The sequence below is a fragment of the Pseudoliparis swirei genome, chromosome 12 (genome assembly GCF_029220125.1).
Source record: "Pseudoliparis swirei isolate HS2019 ecotype Mariana Trench chromosome 12, NWPU_hadal_v1, whole genome shotgun sequence".
NCBI classification, from domain to species: domain Eukaryota; kingdom Metazoa; phylum Chordata; class Actinopteri; order Perciformes; family Liparidae; genus Pseudoliparis; species Pseudoliparis swirei.
The window spans coordinates 3,733,344-3,756,530 of record NC_079399.1 but is presented as its reverse complement, the minus strand read 5'-3'; the positions used below and the strand labels follow the sequence as shown (position 1 = coordinate 3,756,530).

Here is a 23,187-nt window from a genome sequence, read left to right as displayed (position 1 = left end):
TTTTTCCATCTGAATAAATTTAGCCAAACGTTTAGTGAACGTCAGCATGTCGACATATACGCGTTATCATGAGAGCCTCCAGAGTCAACTCTTGTTCTGACCAATGGTAAAAAGAGATTGTGAAACAAGAAAAATCAAACCGTTGGATTTCCTCTCCCGACTTCTCTTTGATAAATAACCTTTTCATCAAACTATATCGCTAAAGGGGATCCACACTTTTCATTCGTGAACTCAGTGACGACCTTGGCCGATCTAATTCAGCCTTCGCCAACTTCTCATGACCTTTTTTGTGGAAAAGTCGAAGAGTTCTAAAAAGGAAGGCCGCCCTCGATCGCCTACTCATCTGTTGCTTTGAAAACTCTGACACTGCAGACATCTTTCTTTCTCAGAAGGGTCCTTTGTGTATTGAATGTCTCTCCTATTTAGCTTCTCTTTTTTTTAAGATGTATTTTTCCTTCACTTTCCCCCCCCCCCACACCCTCTGTGGCTTGACAGTCGCCGCAGTGTTCCGCAGTTAATTTTGTTCCAGCGGGGCACCGCGGTGCACCCTGTGACTCCCTCTTACGAGGCACCTTTAAGTCGGAGGACTGTATTTCTCTCCCTCCTCGGCACCAATCTGTGCCAGCACCCCGGCACGCTACTCAGACCTTGACATTGCGAAGGTGGAAATGCGTCAGGGTTTGTCCTGCGTGGACCTTCTCTCCCTCGCTCCCTCCTTTTCATATGAATGTAAATGTGTGTTTGGGCATCGGAACAGGTATGCATGTGTGTCCGCCGGGAGCCGGGGACGGCCGACGGGGGAAATCAGAGGTGTTCCGGAGAGCCAATCAACAGGCTCCGGTCTGTAAAGCTTCCCGAGGCTCGGGAGCCGGGTCACTTGAGTCACGGCCGGTGCCGCATGTCAGACTCCACGGCCAAGAGGGCTGAAGCAAGCCGAGTTCTGATGGCCTGTGTGTGTGCGTGCGTGCGCGTGTGTGTGTGTGTGTGTGCGTGCACAGGGAAAAGATGTCTGAGCTCCTGACTCTATCTCTGTATGTATATATAAATATATATATTTTTTTATATATATATTTTATATATATATATATATATAAATATAACTATATATATGTAATTATATAACTATATATATAAATATATATATAAAAAATATTTATCAATCAATATAAATATAACTATATATATATATAAATATATAAATGCATATATAAAAATAAATAAATATATATAATTATATAACTAAAGTGGAGATGGAAAATATTTTGAGGAAAGAAAAACAGAAATATGTTTCAATATTCTCGTGATCATTGTACCAAATACAAGTCATATAACCATTTTCATTCCGATATATAAAGTTTTAAGCTCCATCAAGAAGCTGAAGAAAGGAGAGCTTTGATTTGAAAACTTTGTTTCCATACAGATACGAAACTCGCCATTGTTTTGTAATTACAATATCATTTTTCTGCCTTATATTCTCTGCCGTGATCATCACACTTACTGACGCATGGGCCTTTAGAGATATATATTCATACACTTGTCAGTCTACAATAACCCTCCTCATCTGTGCTCCAGGGGGCACGGAGACCGGCGTGATGCTGGCCGACGTGTGGTGCTACATGTCCCTGCTGGACAACTGGAATCTGGTGTCCCGGATGACGGTGCCCCGCTGCCGGCACAACAGCCTGGTGTACGACGGCAAGCTCTACACCATCGGGGGCCTGGGCGTCTCGGGGAACCTGGACCACGTGGAGAGGTAAGGGTCGGCGGAGAAAGCGCCATCATCGGCGTATGGGCGGATGAGGAGCGATCCAGTTTGAGCAGTCAGGCGGCGGCGTGCAGTTGCACCGTGTTGCACAAGTGGTCGGACATGTTTTGTTTTGCTCATTTTTCCTCGCCGGGTGGAACATAAAAGATCCAGAGGAATGAACCCGAGCCGGAGCGTTTTAAACGGTGGCAGCTGCGATTGCGGGGATTTGCTTTGAGAGAGCAGAGTGGTCGCACTGTGTCTGATTCCATCCACTCACCGACACTTCAGTTGAAGGTTGTCCTCCATGGCCTATTCAGCCGGGGCCGCTCGTCTTTTTTTGTCTTTGGCATCAAACCCCCCCCCCCCCCCCATGCGGGGCGGCGTCCTTGTGGAGTCTAATGAATCCCTAATTGCGTAGAACACGGGTGTCAAACACAAGGCCCGTCATTTTATGCGGCCCCTGACGGCTTCAAAGACAGATGATCACCTTTATATCCTGTGCTTTTATTTTGAAGGTTTCAAATGAAATGGATTTGTGTTATAATATTAGAGAAATTCAATTTTTCAATTTTTTCAATTCAATTTATTTGTATAGCCCAATTTCACAAATTACAAATTTGTCTCGGAGTGCTTTACAATCTGTACACATAGACATCCCTGCCCCAAAACCTCGCATCGGACCAGGAAAAACTCCCAAATAACCCTTCAGGGGGGAAATGTTCATGTGTACAATATTTCTACTCTCGAATAAACAATAATCAAATGCAAAGAGAGTTATCTCGAGAGTATGTTCGGGAGTAGTTTATACAGCGCTTCAGTTGCGCCGGCCCTTTAAGAGGGCGGCCATGATGCTGATGTGGCTGAGTTTGACGCCCATGGCGAAGAACATGAAGAGGGACTGACGAGATTTCAGCGTTTCATTCGTATCGATTGGGTTGTGCAGCGCTTTTTGGGGGGGGGGGCGGCTTCATCCGAGAGAGAAGAGCTACCTCCCCGTTGCACGGCAGAGCGAGATTAACCAAAGCAATCAAAAGAGCATTACTGCGTGTATGAGGGCAGGCCGCTGCCGCTCATTACCTCGCAGCTCAATTGATCTCCGAAGCGGTTTCTCCCAAACAGTCCTCCAAATGAAACAGCCTAATTTGATATTTCCCCTGTAATGCTGCCACACAGTGTCGTTACGACGACGGGACGGCACGGGGGGGGCAGATAGAATATTTGCCCCGTAATAGAAACGCATTTGATTCCTCTGTCTCCGAGCTGCTTAATTTGAGCGCTGCGTCTCGAGCGTCGGAGATCACCGTGTCGCCGATGTTATTAGTACGCGTTTCTGACGCCGGCGGAAGCTTCTCCGAGGCCCTCGGCAAACGGGACTCAATTATCGGCGTCGTGTAAACCTTTTGCCTCTCTCGCTTCGGTATTGCGGCCGTCGAGTGACGCGTCCTCGAAGGCCGCGGCGGTTTAATTACGCGGCGAACCCTTTGCAATGCGTGTCAGGGTCACAGTCGACAGCCTCGCGGAAAAGCCAACGGCTGTTCGGGTCAAAATTGTCGACAGGCTCGTTTCTAAGCAACCCCCCCCCCCCCCCCCCCGCTTTTAATTTGTTCTTTTTCAGAATGCGATGGTCTAAAGACTTTTAATTCGTAGAATAAAATACATACACTCCCGTTCAAAAGTTTGGGGTCACCCAGACAATTTCGTGTCTTCCATGAAAACTCACACTTTTATTTATCAAATGAATTGAACATTTCATAGAACATATAGTCAAAACATTAACAAGGTTAGAAAGAATGATTAATATTTGAAGTATTAATTTTGTTCTACAAACTTCAAGCTCAAAGGAAGGCCAGTTGTATAGCTTATATCACCAGCATAACTGTTTTCAGCTGTGCTAACATAATTGCACGGGTTTTCTAATCAGACATTAGTCTTCTAAGGCGATTAGCAAACACAATGTACCATTAGAACACTGGAGTGATCGTTGATGGAAATGGACCTCTATACACCTCTGGAGATATTTCATTAGAAACCAGACGTTTCCACCTAGAATAGTCATTTACCACATTAACAATGTATAGAGGGTATTTCTGATTAATTTAATGTTATCTTTATTGAAAAAACAGTGCTTTACTTTGAAAAATAAAGACCTTTCTAGGTGACCCCAAACTTTTGAACGGTAGTGTAAATACGTGAAGGATTGTGCTTTTAGAGACGTATCGAGGGAATGCGTTCCTGGAACTGGTTTTCCCACCATATTGAATCCAAAAATGCCAAGTTTTTGTGTCGAAAGCTTTTCACGATAATGGTTACAAAAGCTTCATTCATTGGTTCGGATTTCCATTTAAAATGTGTTTGTATGGAAAGTTTTTCCCTGACAAAATGTGTTGACCGGCTTTGAGTGACTGTGTTGATGAATTGCGGTTTAATCAGCTGGCAGTGGGAGCTGCATGCCCCTTTTTTTATGGAGATCAGAACATCTAACTGTATTTAATGTGAAGAGGGTGACGGCTGTAAGTGGGGAACAGTGAAGGCACTCCAAAGGTTGAGCATACTTATTAGCATTTTGCATATTTGAATTTGTATCAGCGACACTCTGCGAAAAAAAATGCTTTCCCCTAAACATTTGGTTGAAATGGAGGAAGTTACCCCGACATTGGTAATGTAACATCCTCAATGAGACTACACTGAGGCATGCCGATAGCAGTCTGTATGGGCCTCGACGGAGAAAGTGCATCTTTTCTTTGAGTCTTTGAAGCAGCACTATTGTGGTGGGTTATGCATAATTTACATTCATAGTTTTGCAGAGAATGTACCGCCATGAACAAAGTTGTCTTATTCAAACATGTGTTTTTTTAAAACAAGGTATTCATTAGGACTGATGGACAACTGTTCCACAAGCCCGAGCTTAAGCCATAACAAATTTCCCCTTGGGGATTAATAAAGTATATATCTATCTATCTATAACGCACGTGCACACCCTTTTTGAACAAAACAACCGCTGGAAGAAAACCTTCTTTTAAAAAGAAAAGAGCTGTTCAACGATCCCACATCACTTCAAGTGGTGTTTATGTCTGTGGGAAGGTAAACAGAGGAGAAATTAGGTGACAACAAAGACAGCATAATTGGTCATCTTCGAAAGAAAACATCGGTGAGACCTAAATAATCACACTTCATTGACGGTGTCTCTCGACAGAGGGGTGGACAACGTTGGGACATAAAAGTGAGACGACAATATTGGGTTCAATATTCTGTCATGAGTGAATCCGATGCATCACGCTCTTTCCAGGAGATTCACTCACACACACTGATGGACAACTTTTCAGATCAGATTAATGATTAATAACCGTGTTTCAAACATCGCCCCAAACCAAATATGTTAACTCTGTTTACTTTAGTTTTTTTGTTAATGTGTAATATTTATTCTGCTTGCTATGTTTTATGTATACGATATTTTGTATATTGTTTTCTTCAATGATTTGTACGTTTTACGCTAAAATGACGCTAAAAGTAAACATTGACAGTTATTCCTGTGAGTCGCTAGTCGAGTAGCGCGTTAGCTCGCGAGTCGCTTAACATATTAGACAATTAAGTTAACGTTAAACGCGCTCTTTTCCTAAATCTAAACTAAGTGGTTTTATCGCCTAAACCTTCGCTTCCTGTCAAGACAGAACATTATTTTGAAAAGACACATGTAAGGATTGGAAACTCACTCACCGGCTATGAAACGTCCAAAAATAATTAGCTACCAAGTATTTGACGAGTTGTTTGGTGAGAAAGTTCTGAATACCTTTACCTGTCTCTATAAATTCAGGGTTTGTTCGTTCTGTAACTGCCTATCAGCCCGGTATGACCTAATGTTAGCTTGTATTAGCTTATCTTAGCTCGTGTTAGCTTGTGTTAGCTTGTCTTAGCTTGTTTTATATTGTGTTAGATTGTGTTAGCTCGTGTTAGATTGTGTTAGCTCGTTTTAGCTTGTGTTAGCATGTAGTAGCTTGTGTTTGCTCATGTTAGCTTGTGTTAGCTCATTTTAGCTTGTCTTAGCGTGTGTTAGCTTGTGTTTGCTCATGTTAGCTTGTGTTCTCTCGTGTTGGCGAGTGTTAGCTCGTTTTGGATTGTGTTAGCTTGTGTTAGCTAGTCTTGGCCCATTTTAGCTTGTGTTAGCTTGTCTTAGCTTGTTTTATATTGTGTTAGCTTGTGTTAGCTCGTTTTAGCTTGTCTTAACTTGTCTTATATTGTGTTAGCTTGTGTTAGCTCGTTTTAGATTGTGTTAGCTAGTGTTACCTCGTTTTAGCTTGTGTTAGCTCGTTTTAGCTAATGTTAGCAAACTTAAGATCGATGTTACTGTTGTTTAACCAACATTGTTGCTTACATTAGCTAATGTTCTGACCCCTTGTGCTACTGCTACACCACATTTTAACATGTTCCTCCAGTAACTGCCGTTGGTGGCAACCGCTCCGCGCTGTAGCCTCGTTTTATCTGACGATGAAAAGGTTTTCATCAAAGGTTTTTAGTGAGTCATCAGAAATCGCTGAAAAGGGCTCCGGAAATCATTCGGTAACAGAATTTATGTTTTAATCCACTGAATGTTTTCTTAAAGCCGACACACGGAGGTCTGATTAGTAATATGTTCCGAGATATAATATAGATATTTAAACAGTGTGAATAGACAGCAGCTTCACACCTGAATATACATGTTGGAGTTAAAGAGGAATAAATAGCTATTTGAAGGCTTAAGGAGGATTTTTGACAGTTTTGCAAGTTTGTCAACAACAAGCAGCTGGTCTGTCAAATCAACTCAGGTGCTATAAATCAAACGCAATCTCAGCGGCTTGGGGAAGAGCTCGACAGATTAACAACAGCAGTTTATTTGATCAGACTCATCAACGGGACTTTATGTGATTTAATTCCTTGAATTAGTTTCTCTGTAACAAGACGCTGCACAAAAACGTAATTATTGATCTTATAATTAAACCCAACTGGAGATCTGTATTCCCGCGTTAAAAACAATCAAATTAATGTATCATCCTAAGTTTTTGAACCCTCATTATTAGTGAACAGCAATGTAACTAAATAAAGCTTATGATATAACCTCCGCATTGCTCCCGCTCCTACGCACCGGTGCCTGAAGTTTTGCTTCTGCATACAATGTGAAAGCCATTTTTTTTCTTCTTCTTCTTCTCTCCGCCTTCAGATTTCACATGTTAAGTGAAGAAGATCATAAGGTCACATAATGAATCATTATATTCGTCTCATGGCTGAAAAAAAAAAAAGAAACCAGTTGCAGATTCTCACTTTCAGACCATTTCCGAACTAATTTCTTCATATCTGCTTTGATAAACGAGGCCCATTAATGGCCGATCCTTTTATTTTGGAGCTAAACCACCGGATTTTGTGGGACGCGGTTTGGCTCGACTGCAGCTCGGTATTGTTGCGCCCGAAAAAAACTCTAAAGATGGCAGAACCTCACGATAGGTAGGCCGCCGGAGTCCGCAGCGGGAACTCAACCCTGGCCGGCCGAGATAAGGGAATCGTTACTTGGCGCGAGGAGGAGGAAGAGGGAAAGAAACCACGCAGTTGTAATACAGCAGGCTAATAACATTCAGGAGTCATTAGTCAGTGTCTGTGACTGGCTGCCGTGTTTGATACGCAGATGGCTGGCGGGGAGCTGCGTCTGAAGGGGGGGGACGGCATGAAAGGGTGCGACAGCCAGAGTTGATTTGCTCGGCTCGCGGAGTGATTACACACGCAGCCGCTCTCTTTCATTATCCCCGCGTGCGTGCGTCCGCATTTCGCTCGTTCCCGGCGCTCATTGCTTCCCGAGCGATACGCGTCACGCGCACGGATGTTCGCCCGTCGGTCGAGGTCTCTCACCTCGCCGCTCCGGCTCCTCATTCGCAGTCCTCGCTCGTCTCGCGGGAGCCTCATCTCGCCGAGGTTTTTTTTTTTCACGCTCTCAACCGTGAAATTCACCCACATTCACAATTATTATCTTCAATCAGAGCCGTCTCGACAACAACAAAAAAGCCAGTCGGATGCAGCCTTTTCTTCGGGGAGCGGCAGGAGGTCCAAATCGACGCTCGGAAAGGCCGGAGCGGGCTCACGCCGCTCGCGCTCTCCGCTCGCCGCGCTAATCACCGACAGATTTGTATAGGCGCTGGGAGCGCTTGAGTTCGGGGAGGGTTTTTAAAAACTTGCAATCAGATACCCAGGGGCCTGCCATGCTTCCCAGCATGTTGATCCTTTTTGGCAAACCAATATGATTGCAGATATTGAATAATTCATGGGCGTCTAATGACGTGTCACTCACAGATGGTTTTTGTTTTATTTATTGCGCGCCATGCGCAGGTCTGTGCGTCCTCTGCCAGCTCCATTGCAAGTTTAATATTGCATGAAGACCGTTAGCGGCGTGACACCGAGGACGACGACGACGCGCTCCTCATCGGGGATGTTGTGCTGTTTGGATAACAAGACCTGGGGGGGGGGGGCAATCTGCAGAGATCATGTTTTCTGGCCTTTCATTGTCTTTTTTTTTTTCTGATGGATTTTCAGAATAAAACGAGCCCTTCGATTGCAGCAGATAAATGTGTGACCGTAAAAATAAAAATAAATCTGGGGAGACGGCTCCGGTTTTTTTTAGGTTCGTTAACTGCCCCATGCGTTGTTGTTGTTGTTGTAGTATAAGCACTGTCTTGGTCTAGTGATGATTGTCGAAATGATGTTTTCTCAAGTGGTCAGCCTCGCCCTGACGGTTTAATCTCTGCATTCTTCTCTCAACACTTCTCACCGCCGCCTATTTATTTAGTTTCTTTTAAACTTTTCTTTTTTAAGTGAAGTTCTACTCCGGAGCGCCATCGTAGGCCGAGTGTCGACTCGAGTCTGACAAAGGAGGCGAATCGAAACGGAGACCTCATCTGAACCTACAGCGAGACGGAGGATCCAGCGGGAGGTTCCATCGCGTTGAGGGGGGGGGGGGGGTCTCTGTGATCTGACAAGTCCTCAAGTACTCTGCGGTCCGCGGGACGCCGTACACGCTGGGATGCCAGTCACCCAGAGAAAGGTCCCCTCCTGTGGGACGCCAGGGATGGGGGGGAGAGAGAGAGAGAGAGAGAGAGAGAGAGAGAGAGAGAGAGAGAGAGAGAGAGAGAGAGAGAGGCAGGCGAAGACGGCGTGTCCACTTCATTGTCAACAAAATGATGGTATTGGAGGTGGGGGGTAGGTGTGTGTGTGGGGGGGGAGATGTGTCCGTGTGTGTGTGGGGGGGGGGAGGGGGGGGAGATGTCCGGCCTTTTACCAAACAGGCGAGTCACTCTCCTCTCACACACATGGAAGACGTTTTATTCTGTCCATCATCGGGCTGTCACCCCGTCGTGGATGTCGGGTTGTTGCCGGTTTATTATCAGCGGTTTTGGATGTGACGGATCCCCCCACACACACACACACACAAACAGCACCTGACCTTTAGAAAGCACAGCACTGGCAAACCGTCTCAATATCCAGTCACCGCAACTCACGGCACCCGGGGAGCGATAGCACCGGAGGTGGGAGTGTTAGTTTGTTATATATATATGTGTGTGTGTGTGTGTGTGTGTCTGTATGTATGTGTGTGTGTGTGTGCGCCCAAGTTGAAGGTGTTCGCATCAACTCGAGAAAAGTGCAGACACAATGGTATTTTTGTTATTTGTAGGTCTTTGTTGTGTGTGTGTGTGTGTGTGATGTGTGTGTGTGTGTGTGTGCCAGTCAGCATTTAGGATGACTCATCACTTATTAATAGGTCCCATTCAGGGGGAGCCAATTGGAAGCTGTCCTGCAGAAGACCCTCTTCAACTCGTTTATTTATAGAAGAAACTTTTGTTTGTAGTTTTTTCCCCTTTTTGTATTTCATGAATTAATTGTCGTGGGGGGGGGGGGGTACATGTGTTCCAGAGGGGAACGACAACGCCTCCTTCAGACCGCGCTCCTTCCCCGTCTGAATACTGAACAGAGGTGATAGCGATCGACCCTGCAGGCCGTCGCTGCAGCCGCCGCGTTCCACGACAATTCGAGGACCCCCCCCCCCCCCCGACCCGCCCCCTCCCCCCCACCCGGCTGCTATCGACACGGGGCCCACGTGGCTAATGAAGCGGGGCCTCGCTCTCACATCTGTCTGGTCCTGAGGAGTGCGGAGCAGTAATTGGTGTACGACCTACACCACCGGCAGCTCTCGTGTCCCCTTTCCGACGTGACATTCCCATCCAATTAAACCTGCGTCACACACACACACACACACGCGCACACACACACACACACACGCACACACTCAGAGACACTCACTATTATCATGGCTTCCTAAATTCCCCTCCATCCTGATTTTGTTTCAAGGTGCCATTTTTTTTATATTCGCCCGAGTGTCGTGCAGCGTATCTGGAGCGTATCCTACAGAATGTGTGTGTGTGTGTGTGTGTGTGTGCGTCACACTCCGTTCGCAGGGATTATGGGTAAATCTGTGTGGCCGGTTGGGGGATTAGCTGAAGGTGACCCCGAGGTGGCGCGCGTGTCCGTGTTTGCCGTAGTCTGGTGTTTTTTCTCTCGATCGTGCGGCCGCGGGCGCTTGTGCGTGGCGTGCACACGTATGCCGGCGTTATTAGCCCGAGACGTGCGGCAATCCATCAGAGTTAATGAGCTGTGTGTGTGTGTGTGTGTGTGTGTGTGTCTTTTGGCTGACCTTGACTTCAGTCTGTCAGACGAACGCACTCCGACGGAGAGCGAGGCTCCGACAGATTCCCAGATGTCATCGTACATAGGAGTGTGTGTGTGTGTGTGTGTGTGTGTGTGTGTGTGTGTGTGTGTGTGTGTGTGTGTGTGTGTGTGTGTGTGTGTGTGTGTGTGTGTGTGTGTGTGTGTGTGTGTGTGTGTGTGTGTGTGTACCATGAGTGAATGACAACATAAGGTCCCGGGGCGTGGAACGAGAGGATGAAGAGCGTTGGTGAATGCGTGGAGACGACTTTGTTAAGGTGGTCACCGCCCATGAATTTGAATTTGAAGGTTTAAAATGTCACGTGACCTGAATGGCCGCCCCCAAATATACATTTTTGAGTTTTTATGCACGTCTTCAAAAAAGGAATTCCCCTCCCTGTAGGATGCAAATGCCCCAACGTGGGAGGATTTCACCGTCAGACATGGATTAGCAACCCGGAGAGAGAGAGAGAGAACACAGGTACAAACAGCTGGTACAATCAGAGCCAATCAGCATGCAGGAGAGAGAACACACAGGTACAAACAGCTGTCACAAGCAGAGCCAATCAGCACGCAGGAGAGAGAACACACAGGTACAGACAGCTGGTACAAGCAGAGCCAATCAGCACGCAGGAGAGAGAACACACAGGTACAAACAGCTGTCACAAGCAGAGCCAATCAGCACGCAGGAGAGAGAACACACAGGTACAGACAGCTGGTACAAGCAGAGCCAATCAGCACGCAGGAGAGATTACCTTTAGATGGCGCGGCTGTGTCCAGTCGCCGTCGCGGCAGCTCCGCGGAGATTGTGCGCTCTTTTAGTTTTTGTGTTTATTTTTAATATTTTCTTTGCCACAAACACATCGGCACTAACAACATACGACCGCAGCACACTTTTGGACATAAACTTTTGCGCAAAACAAGGGTTTTTGTCCACTTTTTCCATCGATCCAGCGTGGCCGGCGGAGATTGTACGAGCGAACCGCAACAACAACAGTGGAGCCGCTACTACGGGAGACGACGAAACATCGAGGGAAACGGAGCGAATTCGAACAGACTGAGAGTTCAAGCCCACCGTCCACCTTTGCCCAGCATCCTTCTTGCTAACGTCCAGTCTCTGGAAAATAAGCTGGATGATGTTAGGGCAAGGATCAGATTCCAACGGGACATGCGGGATTGTAACATCTTTTGTCTGACGGAAACTTGGCTGACCCCGCTGGTGCCGGATCGAGTCATATGCCCAACCGAGTCCTTCTCTGTTTTCCGTGCAGACAGAACGGAAGAGTCTGGTAAATCTAAGGGTGGAGGGGTTTGCTTCATGACAAACAACATGTGGTGTGACCCCAAGAACATTAAGACTCTTTCTCGTTCCTGCTCGCCGAACCTGGAACATCTGGCGATCTCATGCCGTCCATTCTACCTTCCCGGGAGTTCAGCTCGGTCATCACCACAGCCGTCTACATTCCACCACAAGCGGACACCGACGTAGCACTATCGGACCTACATGATGTGTTATGTCGGCATCAGAACAAGTATCCCGGCGCGACTGTGGTGGTGGCTGAGGGCTTTAACAAGGCAAACCTAAAAAGTCATGCCGAACTTTCACCAGCACATTACGTGTGCTACCAGAGGAAAGAACGTTGGACCACTGCTATACGCCATTCAAGAGAGGCTACAAGGCTGTCTCTCTCCCTCCGTTAGGGAAATCAGACCATGCCGCCATTTTTCTGCTTCCGGAGTATAAACAAAGGATCGCAAGGAAGCGGTAGTGACGAGGAACGAATGCGGTGGTCTGACCAATCAGAGGCTGAGCTACAGGACGCTCTGAGTATTGTCGACTGGGACATGATCCAATCCAGTTCCAGTGACGCCAGCGAAGTTTATGGAAGTAGCAATGAGCCTCATAGCAACGCTTAACGGACACCATCGTCCCCACGGTAAAAGTTAGGGACTTTCCTAACCAAAAGCCGTGGGTTGATAGATCCATCCGTGAAGCTGTGAACGCCCGTACTGCTGCCTATAACTCCGGTCTTGTATCCGCAACATGGACAGTACAAGGCAGCGGTCTATGGACTGAGGAGGCGGTGAAGAAGGCCAAGAGGAAGTACCGAGACAGAGTGGAATCACAGATGGAGCAGCGCGACACCAGGCGCCTATGGCAGGGGCTACGGACTATTACAAACTACCAGAGCAGACCCCGCGCAATGGTGAGTGCCGACACATCCCTAGCGGACGACCTGAACTCATTTTATGCACGGTTTGAGGCTAGCAACAACAGCGCTAGCTCGCCGGCTAACAACAACACCGTTAGCGTAGCCGAGGTGAGTTCTACCGCTGGGGATGAACACACACTCTCTGTGACCGAGCACAGTGTGAGGAGGGCTCTGTTGAGGGTGAACACCAGGAAAGCTGCAGGTCCAGATGGCATATCTGGGCGAGTACTGAAGACCTGTGCTAACCAGCTAGCTCCAGTGTTCACCACAATATTCAACCTCTCCTGGCTGAGTCCGTGGTCCCCGCCTGCTTCAAGAGATCCACTATTGTCCCTGTGCCCAAGAATGCTTCTCCAGCATGTATGAATGACTACCGACCGTGGCCCTCACCTCGGTGGTCATGAAATGCTTTGAGAGGCTGATAAAGGACTACATCTGCGCCTTCCTCCTTCCTCCATGGACCCGCTGCAGTTTGCTTATCGCCCAAACAGATCCACGGATGATGCTGTCTCCCAGGTACTGCACACCACACTCTCTCATCTGGACAGCCAGAGGGGGCTATGTGAGACTGCTGTTCATTGATTATAGTTCAGCTTTCAACACCATAGTCCCTCCAGACTGGCCGGCAGGCTGACTGAGCTGGGACTGAACACCTCCCTGTGTGCTTGGATCCTGGACTTCCTGCCCGCCAGGCCACAGGTGGTCTGGGTGGGCAGACACACCTCCAAATCCTCACCCTGAACACAGGATCCCCAGGGTTGCGTCCTCAGCCCCTACTGTACTCCCTGTACACACATGACTGTGTGGCCAGGTTCAGCTCCAACACCATCATCAAGTTTGCGGATGACACAGTGGTGGTGGGCCTGATCTCCGACAACGACGAGAAGGCCTACCTGGAGGAAGTTGCTGATCTGTCACTCTGGTGCCAGGACAACAGCCTCATCATGAATGTCACCAAAACTAAGGAGCTGATTGTGGACTTTAGGAGGGCACAACAACAGAGACGTACTCACCACTGGGGATTAACGGGACTACTGTGGAGAGGGTGAGCGGGTATAAATACCTGGGAGTCCACATCACCGAGGATCTGACATGGTCAACAAACACAGACACTCTGGTGAGAAAGGCAAGGCAGCGCCTCTACCACCTCAGGCAGCTGAGGAAATTTAAAGTTTCCCAGAGGATCCTTCAGTCCTTCTACTCTGGAGCTGTAGAGAGCGTCCTGACAGGAAGCATCACAGCCTGGTTTGGCAACTGCTCCGCTCAGGACAGGAAGGCTCTGCAGAGAGTAGTGCGTTCGGCTGAGCGCACTATTGGAACTACACTCCCACCCTGCAGGACTTGTACACCAGGAGGTGCAGAACCAGAGCCGGCAGGATCATGAAGGATCCTCACCACCCCAACAACAGACTGTTTCAGCTGCTGCGGTCAGGCAGGCGCCCGTAGTCACGCTGCAAGAACAGAGAGACTGAGACGGAGTTTCTTTCCTCAGGCCATCAGGATTGTGAACTCCGACCTCACCAGGACCCCACATAGACCCACACAACTGCCCTCTTAGGCACACACACACACACACACACACACACACTTACTGTAAATATTGTGTTGTTTTTTATTTGTAAATAGTGTGTACTTGTTGCCCTTGCACATTCCTGCTGAGCATTGCCACTTTCATTTCACTGCACACCCTGTGTGTGTATGTGACAAATAAAACATCTTGAATCTTGAATCTTGAATCTTGAACACAGGTACAAACAGCTGTCACAAGCAGAGCCAATCAGCACGCAGGAGAGAGAACACACAGGTACAAACAGCTGGTACAAGCAGAGCCAATCAGCACGCAGGAGAGAGAACACACAGGTACAAACAGCTGGTACAGGCAGAGCCAATCAGCACGCAGGAGAGAGAGAACACATACAAACAGCTGTCACAAGCAGAGCCAATCAGCACGCAGGAGAGAGAACACACATACAAACAGCTAGTACAGGCAGAGCCAATCAGCACGCAGGAGAGAGAGAACACAGGTACAAACAGCTGGTACAGGCAGAGCCAATCAGCACGCAGGAGAGAGAACACACAGGTACAAACAGCTGTCACAAGCAGAGCCAATCAACACGCAGGAGAGAGAACACACATACAAACAGCTGGTACAGGCAGAGCCAATCAGCACGCAGGAGAGAGAACACACAGGTACAAACAGCTGGTACAGGCAGAGCCAATCAGCACGCAGGAGAGAGAGAACACAGGTACAAACAGCTGGTACAGGCAGAGCCAATCAGGAGAGAGAGCACACCGGTCACAACCACATGGCATCACATTGCATTGCAGGCTCTAACTTTTTTTAAATAGCATTATTATAACAAGATTTAGAATATAATGATATAATATATAATATGACCAATTAATAATAGTAATAATACTTCAAATTCATATCGTGCTTTTCTAGACACTCAAGGACGCTTACAAATTCAATAAAAAAATCAATTAAAATGTTTAATATTCATTAAAATAGCAAAAAAGGATCAATCACACATTTTCTTTTTAAATTAAGAATATTTGCGAAAGTGGAATAAGTAGATTACATTCTGATAATTGATAATCATAACTAAACAATATTAAAGGATTCAGCCCTGAGGAATCTGGTTTATATGCTAATATAATAATATTATATATGATACAGTATATGTACATGTGCACCGTCTTCCCTTTTAATTGTTTATATTTAACAATGTTAAATTGTTCTCTGTATCTTTTCCCGTTTATTCTTTTATGATTTGCTTTGTATCACAATTTCTTTCTCCATTAAAAAAACAAACATGAGTAATGAACAATATCATATGTATGCAAATGTAGACGTGTGTGTACTCCCAACGCACTGCAATAAAGAAAATGAATAATACAAATAAAAAGGAGGCCAAACACAAGTGGCATCTTTTGAAGAGCTAAAATAAATAAATACAAATAGTTTTATTTAATAGAGGACATTAAAATATCAACGTGTGCAGATTCCTCCATGACGGGCCTCTGCAGACCAGAATGCATGCGATCGGTTCACAGACACCCACGGGTGGCGTGACAGCCGGCGTGTGTGCTACTGTTACCGTGTGTGTGTGTGTGTGTGTGTGTGTGTGTGTGTGTGTGCATGTGTGTGTGTGTGTGTGTGTGTGGCAAAGCCCAAAACGTGTGTCCTAACGATGGGACGTGCAGGAGCCCAGCAGACAGCAGGCTGTGATGATGAGCTCTGACACAACACAGACTCTCTCTCTCTCTCTCTCTCTCTCTCTCTCTCTCTCTCCTATTGGCCTGTATGATTCAAATGAATGCAAAGAGCATATTCTCACATCTCCCTTTTCCTGGTTTTTCCTTCCTCGTCTTCACCTCCGCCCCCGATGCGTCCTTTCAATCAACCCGTCGACCCGCCCCCCCCTCCCCCTCCCCTCCCCCCCTCTCAGCCCAGGTGCGAGCAAAAAAAGCTTTTTTTGGACGAGATAAGAACAAATATGCAAAGACATCGTCGCAGCCGAATGATTCCAAATGAGCCGAATTTGCTTTTAAAACGAAAGTTCGACAGAAAATTTCAAGTACTTTCTTTTTTTATTTATTTAATGTTTTCTCTTCAGAGGAGCGTACGACGGTTGAACGGCAGGGAACAGAGGCTGTGAGGGGTTGATGCACACACACACACACACACACACACATATATATATATATATATATATATATACATACAGTATTGGAACCATATAATTCTATAGTTAGGGCTGAATTAGGTTTACGCCCCTAGAGACGCTGCTATAGGCTGAGAGGCTGATGGGGGACGCTTAGGATACACTGAGCTCCTCTCCTCTCTCCTTATGGACGCTTAGGATACACTGAGCTCCTCTCTCCTCTCCTTATGGACGCTTAGGATACACTGAGCTCCTCTCTCCTCTCCTTATGGACGCTTAGGATACACTGAGCTCCTCTCTCCTTATGGACGCTTAGGATACACTGAGCTCCTCTCTCCTCTCTCCTTATGGACGTTTAGGATACACTGAGCTCCTCTCTCCTCTCTCCTTATGGACGCTTAGGATACACTGAGCTCCTCTCTCCTCTCTCCTTATAGACGTTAGGATACACTGAGCTCCTCTCTCCTCTCTCCTTATGGACGTTAGGATACACTGAGCTCCTCTCTCTCCTCTCTCCTTATGGACGCTTAGGATACACTGAGCTCCTCTCTCCTCTCTCCTTATGGACGTTTAGGATACACTGAGCTCCTCTCCTCTCTCCTTATGGACGCTTAGGATACACTGAGCACCTCTCTCCTCTCCTCTTATGGACGTTTAGGATACACTGAGCTCCTTTCTCCTCTCTCCTTATGGACGCTTAGGATACACTGAGCTCCTCTCTCTCCTCCTCTCCTTAAAGACGTTTAGGATACACTGAGCTCCTCTCTCTCTCTCTCCTTATGGATGTTTAGGATACACTGAGCTCCTCTCTCTCCTCTCTCCTTATGGATGTTTAGGATACACTGAGCTCCTCTCTCCTCTCCTCTCTCCTTATGGACGTTTAGGATACACTGAGCTCCTCTCCTCTCTCCTTATGGACGCTTAGGATACACTGAGCTCTCCTCTCTCCTTATAGACGTTTAGGATACACTGAGCTCCTTTCTCCTCTCTCCTTATAGACGTTTAGGATACACTGAGCTCCTCTCTCCTCTCTCCTTATGGACGTTTAGGATACACTGAGCTCCTCTCTCCTCTCTCCTTATGGACGCTTAGGATACACTGAGCTCCTCTCCTCTCTCCTTATAGACGTTTAGGATACACTGAGCTCCTCTCCTCTCTCCTTATGGACGTTTAGGATACACTGAGCTCCTCTCTCCTCTCTCCTTATGGACGCTTAGGATACACTGAGCACCTCTCTCCTCTCCTCTCCTTATGGACGTTTAGGATACACTGAGCTCCTCTCTCCTCTCCTTATGGACGTTTAGGATACACTGAGCTCCTCTCCTCTCGCCTTATGGACGTTTAGGATACACTGAGCTCCTCTCCTCTCTCCTCTCTCCTTATGGACGCTTAGGATACACTGAGCACCTCTCTCCTCTCTCTCCTTATGGACGTTTAGGATACACTGAGCTCCTCTCTCTCCTCTCTCCTTATGGACGCTTAGGATACACTGAGCTCTCTCCTCTCCTCTCTCCTTATGGACGTTTAGGATACACTGAGCTCCTCTCCTCTCTCCTTATGGACGTTTAGGATACACTGAGCTCCTCTCTCCTCTCCTCTCTCCTTATGGATGTTTAGGATACACTGAGCTCCTCTCTCCTCTCCTCTCTCCTTATGGACGTTTAGGATACACTGAGCTCCTCTCTCCTCTCTCCTTATGGATGTGTGTGTGTGTGTGTGTGGTGTGTGTGTGTGTGTGTGTGTGTGTGTGTGTGTGTGTGTGTGTGTTGCAGGGATTAATGTGTGACTTCAGGGATTAAAGGTGCTGCTCGCTGTAATCTGGCGTTCGGTTCCTCTCTGCGTCTCGTTGGCGTGTTTTTCTCAGGAGTTGCACATCAGAAGCTTTTAGTTCAGAAAAAATTTTTTACGAGAATCTCTCGAATGTAAATTGGGCGACTTTCATGATTCCTCGACTACGAGCGACTCCGAATCGTTTTAATTGCCGTGTTGGGGTCCTGCAGCTGCTGTTGGGCGCTGAGCGGTGGCGTTGCCATGGCATTCCTGGACGGCTCTTTTGCCACTTAACGGGTCTTTGTTGTCTTTGTTGTCGGCGGCGAGGAACACGGAGCTCGGTTTGTTATCTGATGCGAGGCGGCGCTCTTCTCTCCTCCTCCTCCTCCTCTTCTCTCCTCCTCCTCCTCCTCCTCTCGTTTCTCTCTCTAGATGAGCGCGTCTCTTGCAGTTCATCGTCTCTTCACCTCCTCCGCAGGTTATATGTATATTTAATATTGAGCTTGATTGCATCATCTTGGGGGAGCGATGCGTTCAAGGTCAGGAGGCGGAGGTCATGTGACTCTCACAGTTCAACCAATAGCATCGCCAGGAAGGGTTTCACGTTGTCTTCACTTCCTGTATCCCAGGATGTGAGTTCCTCTCCCGTAGAGCATCTGGAAGCTTCCTCAACACGACTGTTGTCACATTTATCAGCTTGTTTACTCGTTTCTACTCGTTTCTACTCGTTTCTGCTCATTTATGCTTGTTTCTCTGCTCGTTTTTACTTGTTTTTCAGCTAGTTTCTACTCGTTTTTACTCACTTCTTCTTGTTTCTACTCATTTCTGCTCATTTCTACTCGTTTCTGCTCGTGTATCAGCTTGTTTCTACTCGTTTCTGCTAATTTCTACAAATTTCTACTTGTTTTCGCTTATTTCTACTAATTTCTAAGCTTGTTTCTACTCATTAATGCTCGTTTCTATTCATTTTATGATCGTGTCTCAGCTTGTTTCTACTCGTTTCTGCTCTTTTCTACTAATTTATACTCATTTATGTTTGTTTCTACTCGTTTCTTCTGGTTTCTACTCGTTTCTGCTAATTTGTACAAATTTCTACTAGTTTTTGCTTATTTCTGCTCATTTCTACTCGTTTTATTATCGTGTCTCAGCTTGTTTCTACTAATTTCTACTCATTTCTACTAATTCCTGTTCGTTTCTACTCGTTTATTCTTGTTTCTACTCGTTTCTCACCTCGTGTCTCAGCTCGTCTCCAATGACGTCGGTTTCACCCGGTTGAAGACGCGTGTTCCCGGTTTTTGTTTCAGAGATCTTTTAATCTGGAAGAGGAGGAGAAGGAGCTGTGTGATGATGTCACTTCATTAGAACACAGGCGGTTTGTTATCGAGCGAAACCCTTAAACTGGCGTCCCGCTGCCGTAAACACTCACTGAGGCGGGCGTATGTAGCAGGCCCTAGGCCGCCACCCGTGGGTTCCCCCCACCAGCACCAAGGATCCACCAGAGAGCAAGGGGTTTGGTTCAACGCCATATTTATTTGCACACACACGACACCGAGCAGACCGCAAAACACGTGCCTCTGCTCACCTTCCCATCTCCACTCTCGAGTGGCAGCTTTTATAAGGGTGGCCTCGGCTGCTGAGTGATTGCCAATCACCAGCAGCCGAGGCCAAATCAGACACAGCTGCCACACTCCCCACCACTCGATTTAGGCCGGGCTCCTCCGCCTAATCTCCCCCCCCCATGAGAGCTTGGGCGGAGGAGGGGCACTGGGGGACCAGGACCGGGCTCGGCAGGAGGGGGCTCCGGGGTCGACTGCTTAGGATGTGGGGGCTCTGGGGTTCGGGACGGGGATGACGCCCGCCGGGCCGGGGAACGGGACCGGATGAGCAGCGGTAGCTGGTACCTCCGACAGGGCCCGGGATCCGAGTCTGCCTCCACCGACGGGTCGGCTCGGGGTCAGCAGCTCGACGGATCCTGGACCTCGGGGTCGCAGCTCCGACGAGTCCTGGGGCTCTGGGTTCGGCAGCTCCGACGGGTCCTGGGGCTCTGGGTTCGGCAGCTCCGACGGGTCCTGGGGCTCTGGGTTCGGCAGCTCCGACGGGTCCTGGGGCTCCGGGTTCGGCAGCTCCAACGGGTCCTGGGGCTCTGGCTTCGGCAGCTCCGACGGGTCCTGGGGCTCAGCCGTCGGCAGCTCCGACGAGTTCTGGACCTCGGGGTTCGGCAGCTCCGACGAGTCCTGGGGCTCTGGGTTCGGCAGCTCCGACGGGTCCTGGGGCTCTGGGTTCGGCAGCTCCGACGGGTCCTGGGGCTCTGGGTCTGCAGCTCCGACGGGTCCTGGGGCTCGGAGGTCGGCAGCTGACGGGTCCTGGGGCTCTGGGTCTGCAGCTCTTACGGGTCCTGGGGCTCCGGGTTCGGCAGCTCCGACGGGTCCTGGGGCTCTGGGTTCGGCAGCTCCGACGGGTCCTGGGGCTCGGAGGTCGGCAGCTCCGACGGGTCCTGGGGCTCTGGGTTCGGCAGCTCCGACGGGTCCTGGGGCTCGGAGGTCGGCCGCTCCGACGGGTCCTGGACCTCGGGGTTCTGCAGCTCCGACGAGTCCTGGGGCTCTGGGTCCGGCAGCTCCGACGGGTCCTGGGGCTCTGGGTTCGGCAGCTCCGACGGGTCCTGGGGCTCTGGGTTCGGCAGCTCCGACGGGTCCTGGGGCTCGGAGGTCGGCTGCGGCGACGGGTCACGGGGAACGGGAGTCTGCCACACCACCGGCGGGTTTCGGAGGGTTCCGAGGAACAGGCGGCTCTCCTCTGCCTGTGCCCGCCCCATCTCCTCTATCCGGGCCAGTATCTGGCCCAAGCTGCTCATCAGCTCTTCCTCCTGGTCTGGCTCCCTCCCTTTCAGGCACTGGGTCCTCAGGGGCCCCACGTTGGGCTCCAATGTAGCAGGCCCTAGGCCGCCACCCGTGGGTTCCCCCCACCAGCACCAAGGATCCACCAGAGAGCAAGGGGTTTGGTTCAACGCCATATTTATTTGCACACACACGACACCGAGCAGACCGCAAAACACGTGCCTCTGCTCACCTTCCCATCTCCACTCTCGAGTGGCAGCTTTTATAAGGGTGGCCTCGGCTGCTGAGTGATTGCCAATCACCAGCAGCCGAGGCCAAATCAGACACAGCTGCCACAGCGTATTAATCCTCAAAACCGCCCCAAAAAAACCCAGCTGTGTGTGAGCGGCCCGGTGGTGAGAGACGAGGAGGCGGAGCTTGTTGTTTATTTGGGCGATTTACGTTCAGGCGACAATTTAGGAGAAAAGGGAAGCGCTCATCCTTTCAGGGCGTTGATGTCTTCCTCGTGTTTTTCGTTTGTTCTTAAGGGTTTTCTTTATTGCTCGATGAATACCGGAAGAGGGGATGTCAAACACTGGCTCGCGGCCTCTGTTGGGGCCGCGCCCTGAGGGAGCTGAGGTCCCACAGGGTGAACATGTTCTCTAAAGGATCTAAAGGAAGGACACAGGAGACCTGGAGGTCTTCACTACGTGGGCTGAGTGGCATTCAGGTGACACTCGGGTCGTCAACAACAACAAACATGGCCGCTGTGACTGTACACGTCTCCATCTAGCTGGGATATCGCTCTCTCCCTCTCTCCCTCCCTCTCTCTCTCTCTCCCTCGCTCTCTCTCTCCTTCGCTCTCTCTCTCCTTCGCTCTCTCTCTCACCCTTGCTCTCTCGCTCCCTTGCGCCCTCTCTCTCTCTCTCTCTCTCTCTCTCTCTCTCTCCCTCTCTCTCTCTCTCTCCCACTCTCTCTCTCTCCTTCGTTCTATCTCTCTCTCCCTCCCTCTCGCCTCTCTCTCTCTCCCCTGCTCTCTCCTCCTTGCGCCTCTCCCTCCCTCTCTCACCCTGCTCTCTCTCCCTCCTCCCTCTCCTCTCTCGCCTCTCTCCCTCGCTCTCTCTCCCTCGCTCTCTCTCTCTCTCACCCTCGCTCCCTCTCTCTCTCACCCTCGCTGTCTCGCTCCCTCTCTCTCTCTCCCTCACTCTCTCCCTCTCTCTCTCCTTCATTCTATCTCTCTCCCTTGCTCGCCTCCTCTCCTCTCTCTCTCTCTCCTCTCTCTCCTCGCCTCCTCCCTCTCCTCTCTCTCTCTCTCTCCCCCTCGCCTCTCTCTCACCCTCCCTCTCCCTCTCTCCCTCTCTCTCTGTCCCTCACTCTCTCCCTCTCTCTCACCCTCGCTGTCTCGCTCCCTCTCTCTCTCTCACCCTCCCTCTCTCTCTCTCACCCTCGCTCCCTCTCACTCTCTCTCTCTCTCACCCTCGCTCCCTCTCTCTCTCCCCCCCTCTCTCTCTCTCTCTCTCTCTCGGGATGTGTTCTCTCCTTCCTCCTGTGCCCTTGGGGATGTCATCAAACCATCTACAGCCACCCGTTGAATCTCTAATGTCACGGTTCACATTAAATGTTTAATGTGAATCTCACGCGTAATGAATGTTATCCGACCTTTGACCTCTGGGACTGAAACACGAGGTTCTTCTGTTCCTCTTCAGACATCTGACATCTGATGCCCTTTAAAGAAAATGACTGTCTTACGTGAGCAGCAGACGACGGTGACGTGACTCAAAAGTATAGTGTGGTGAGCAATAAGACGTCACGGTGCAGTGAGCGTGGCTCTGAAATACAAAATGAGCTGTTAAAGTCCAATAGTGTGTCGATTAATTAATATAAATGACTATGTCATAGTATGGTATGTCATAAAAAGTCGTAGTGTAGTAACTCGTAAAAAACGTCATCGATAAAATAAATTAAATAAAGTAAATACAATTAAATACAATTAAATTAATACAATTAAATTAATGAATAAATATTTATAAATTGTGATTAATTAATATAAGTATATCAAGTATATAAAATTGATAAACTAAATCAATTTAAGTAAGTTCATCATAAAAGGTTGCAGTATACTTTAAATTCAAAGGTCAAAGTGCAGTATGTGATCAAAAAAAGTGTAGTTATGTCTTTAAAAATGACAAAAAGTCATCAGTATGTCATAAAGCATCATAGTGTCATAAAAATAATAGTATAGTTTGTCGTAAAAAAAGTAAAAG

At 48.4% G+C, this 23,187-nt stretch overlaps 1 protein-coding gene across 4 annotated transcripts in view; it reads left to right on the top strand.

Annotated features, from left to right (window-relative positions):
• Nucleotides 1-23,187, top strand: part of LOC130202507 (kelch-like protein 29) — a 180,056-nt gene that overhangs the window by 150,351 nt on the left and 6,518 nt on the right. For all 4 annotated transcript variants that reach the window (XM_056428104.1, XM_056428106.1, XM_056428105.1 and 1 more), the window contains one exon: nt 1,573-1,753. In XM_056428104.1, the coding sequence (XP_056284079.1) occupies nt 1,573-1,753 (181 nt within the window). The remainder of the gene's footprint in view (nt 1-1,572; nt 1,754-23,187) is intronic.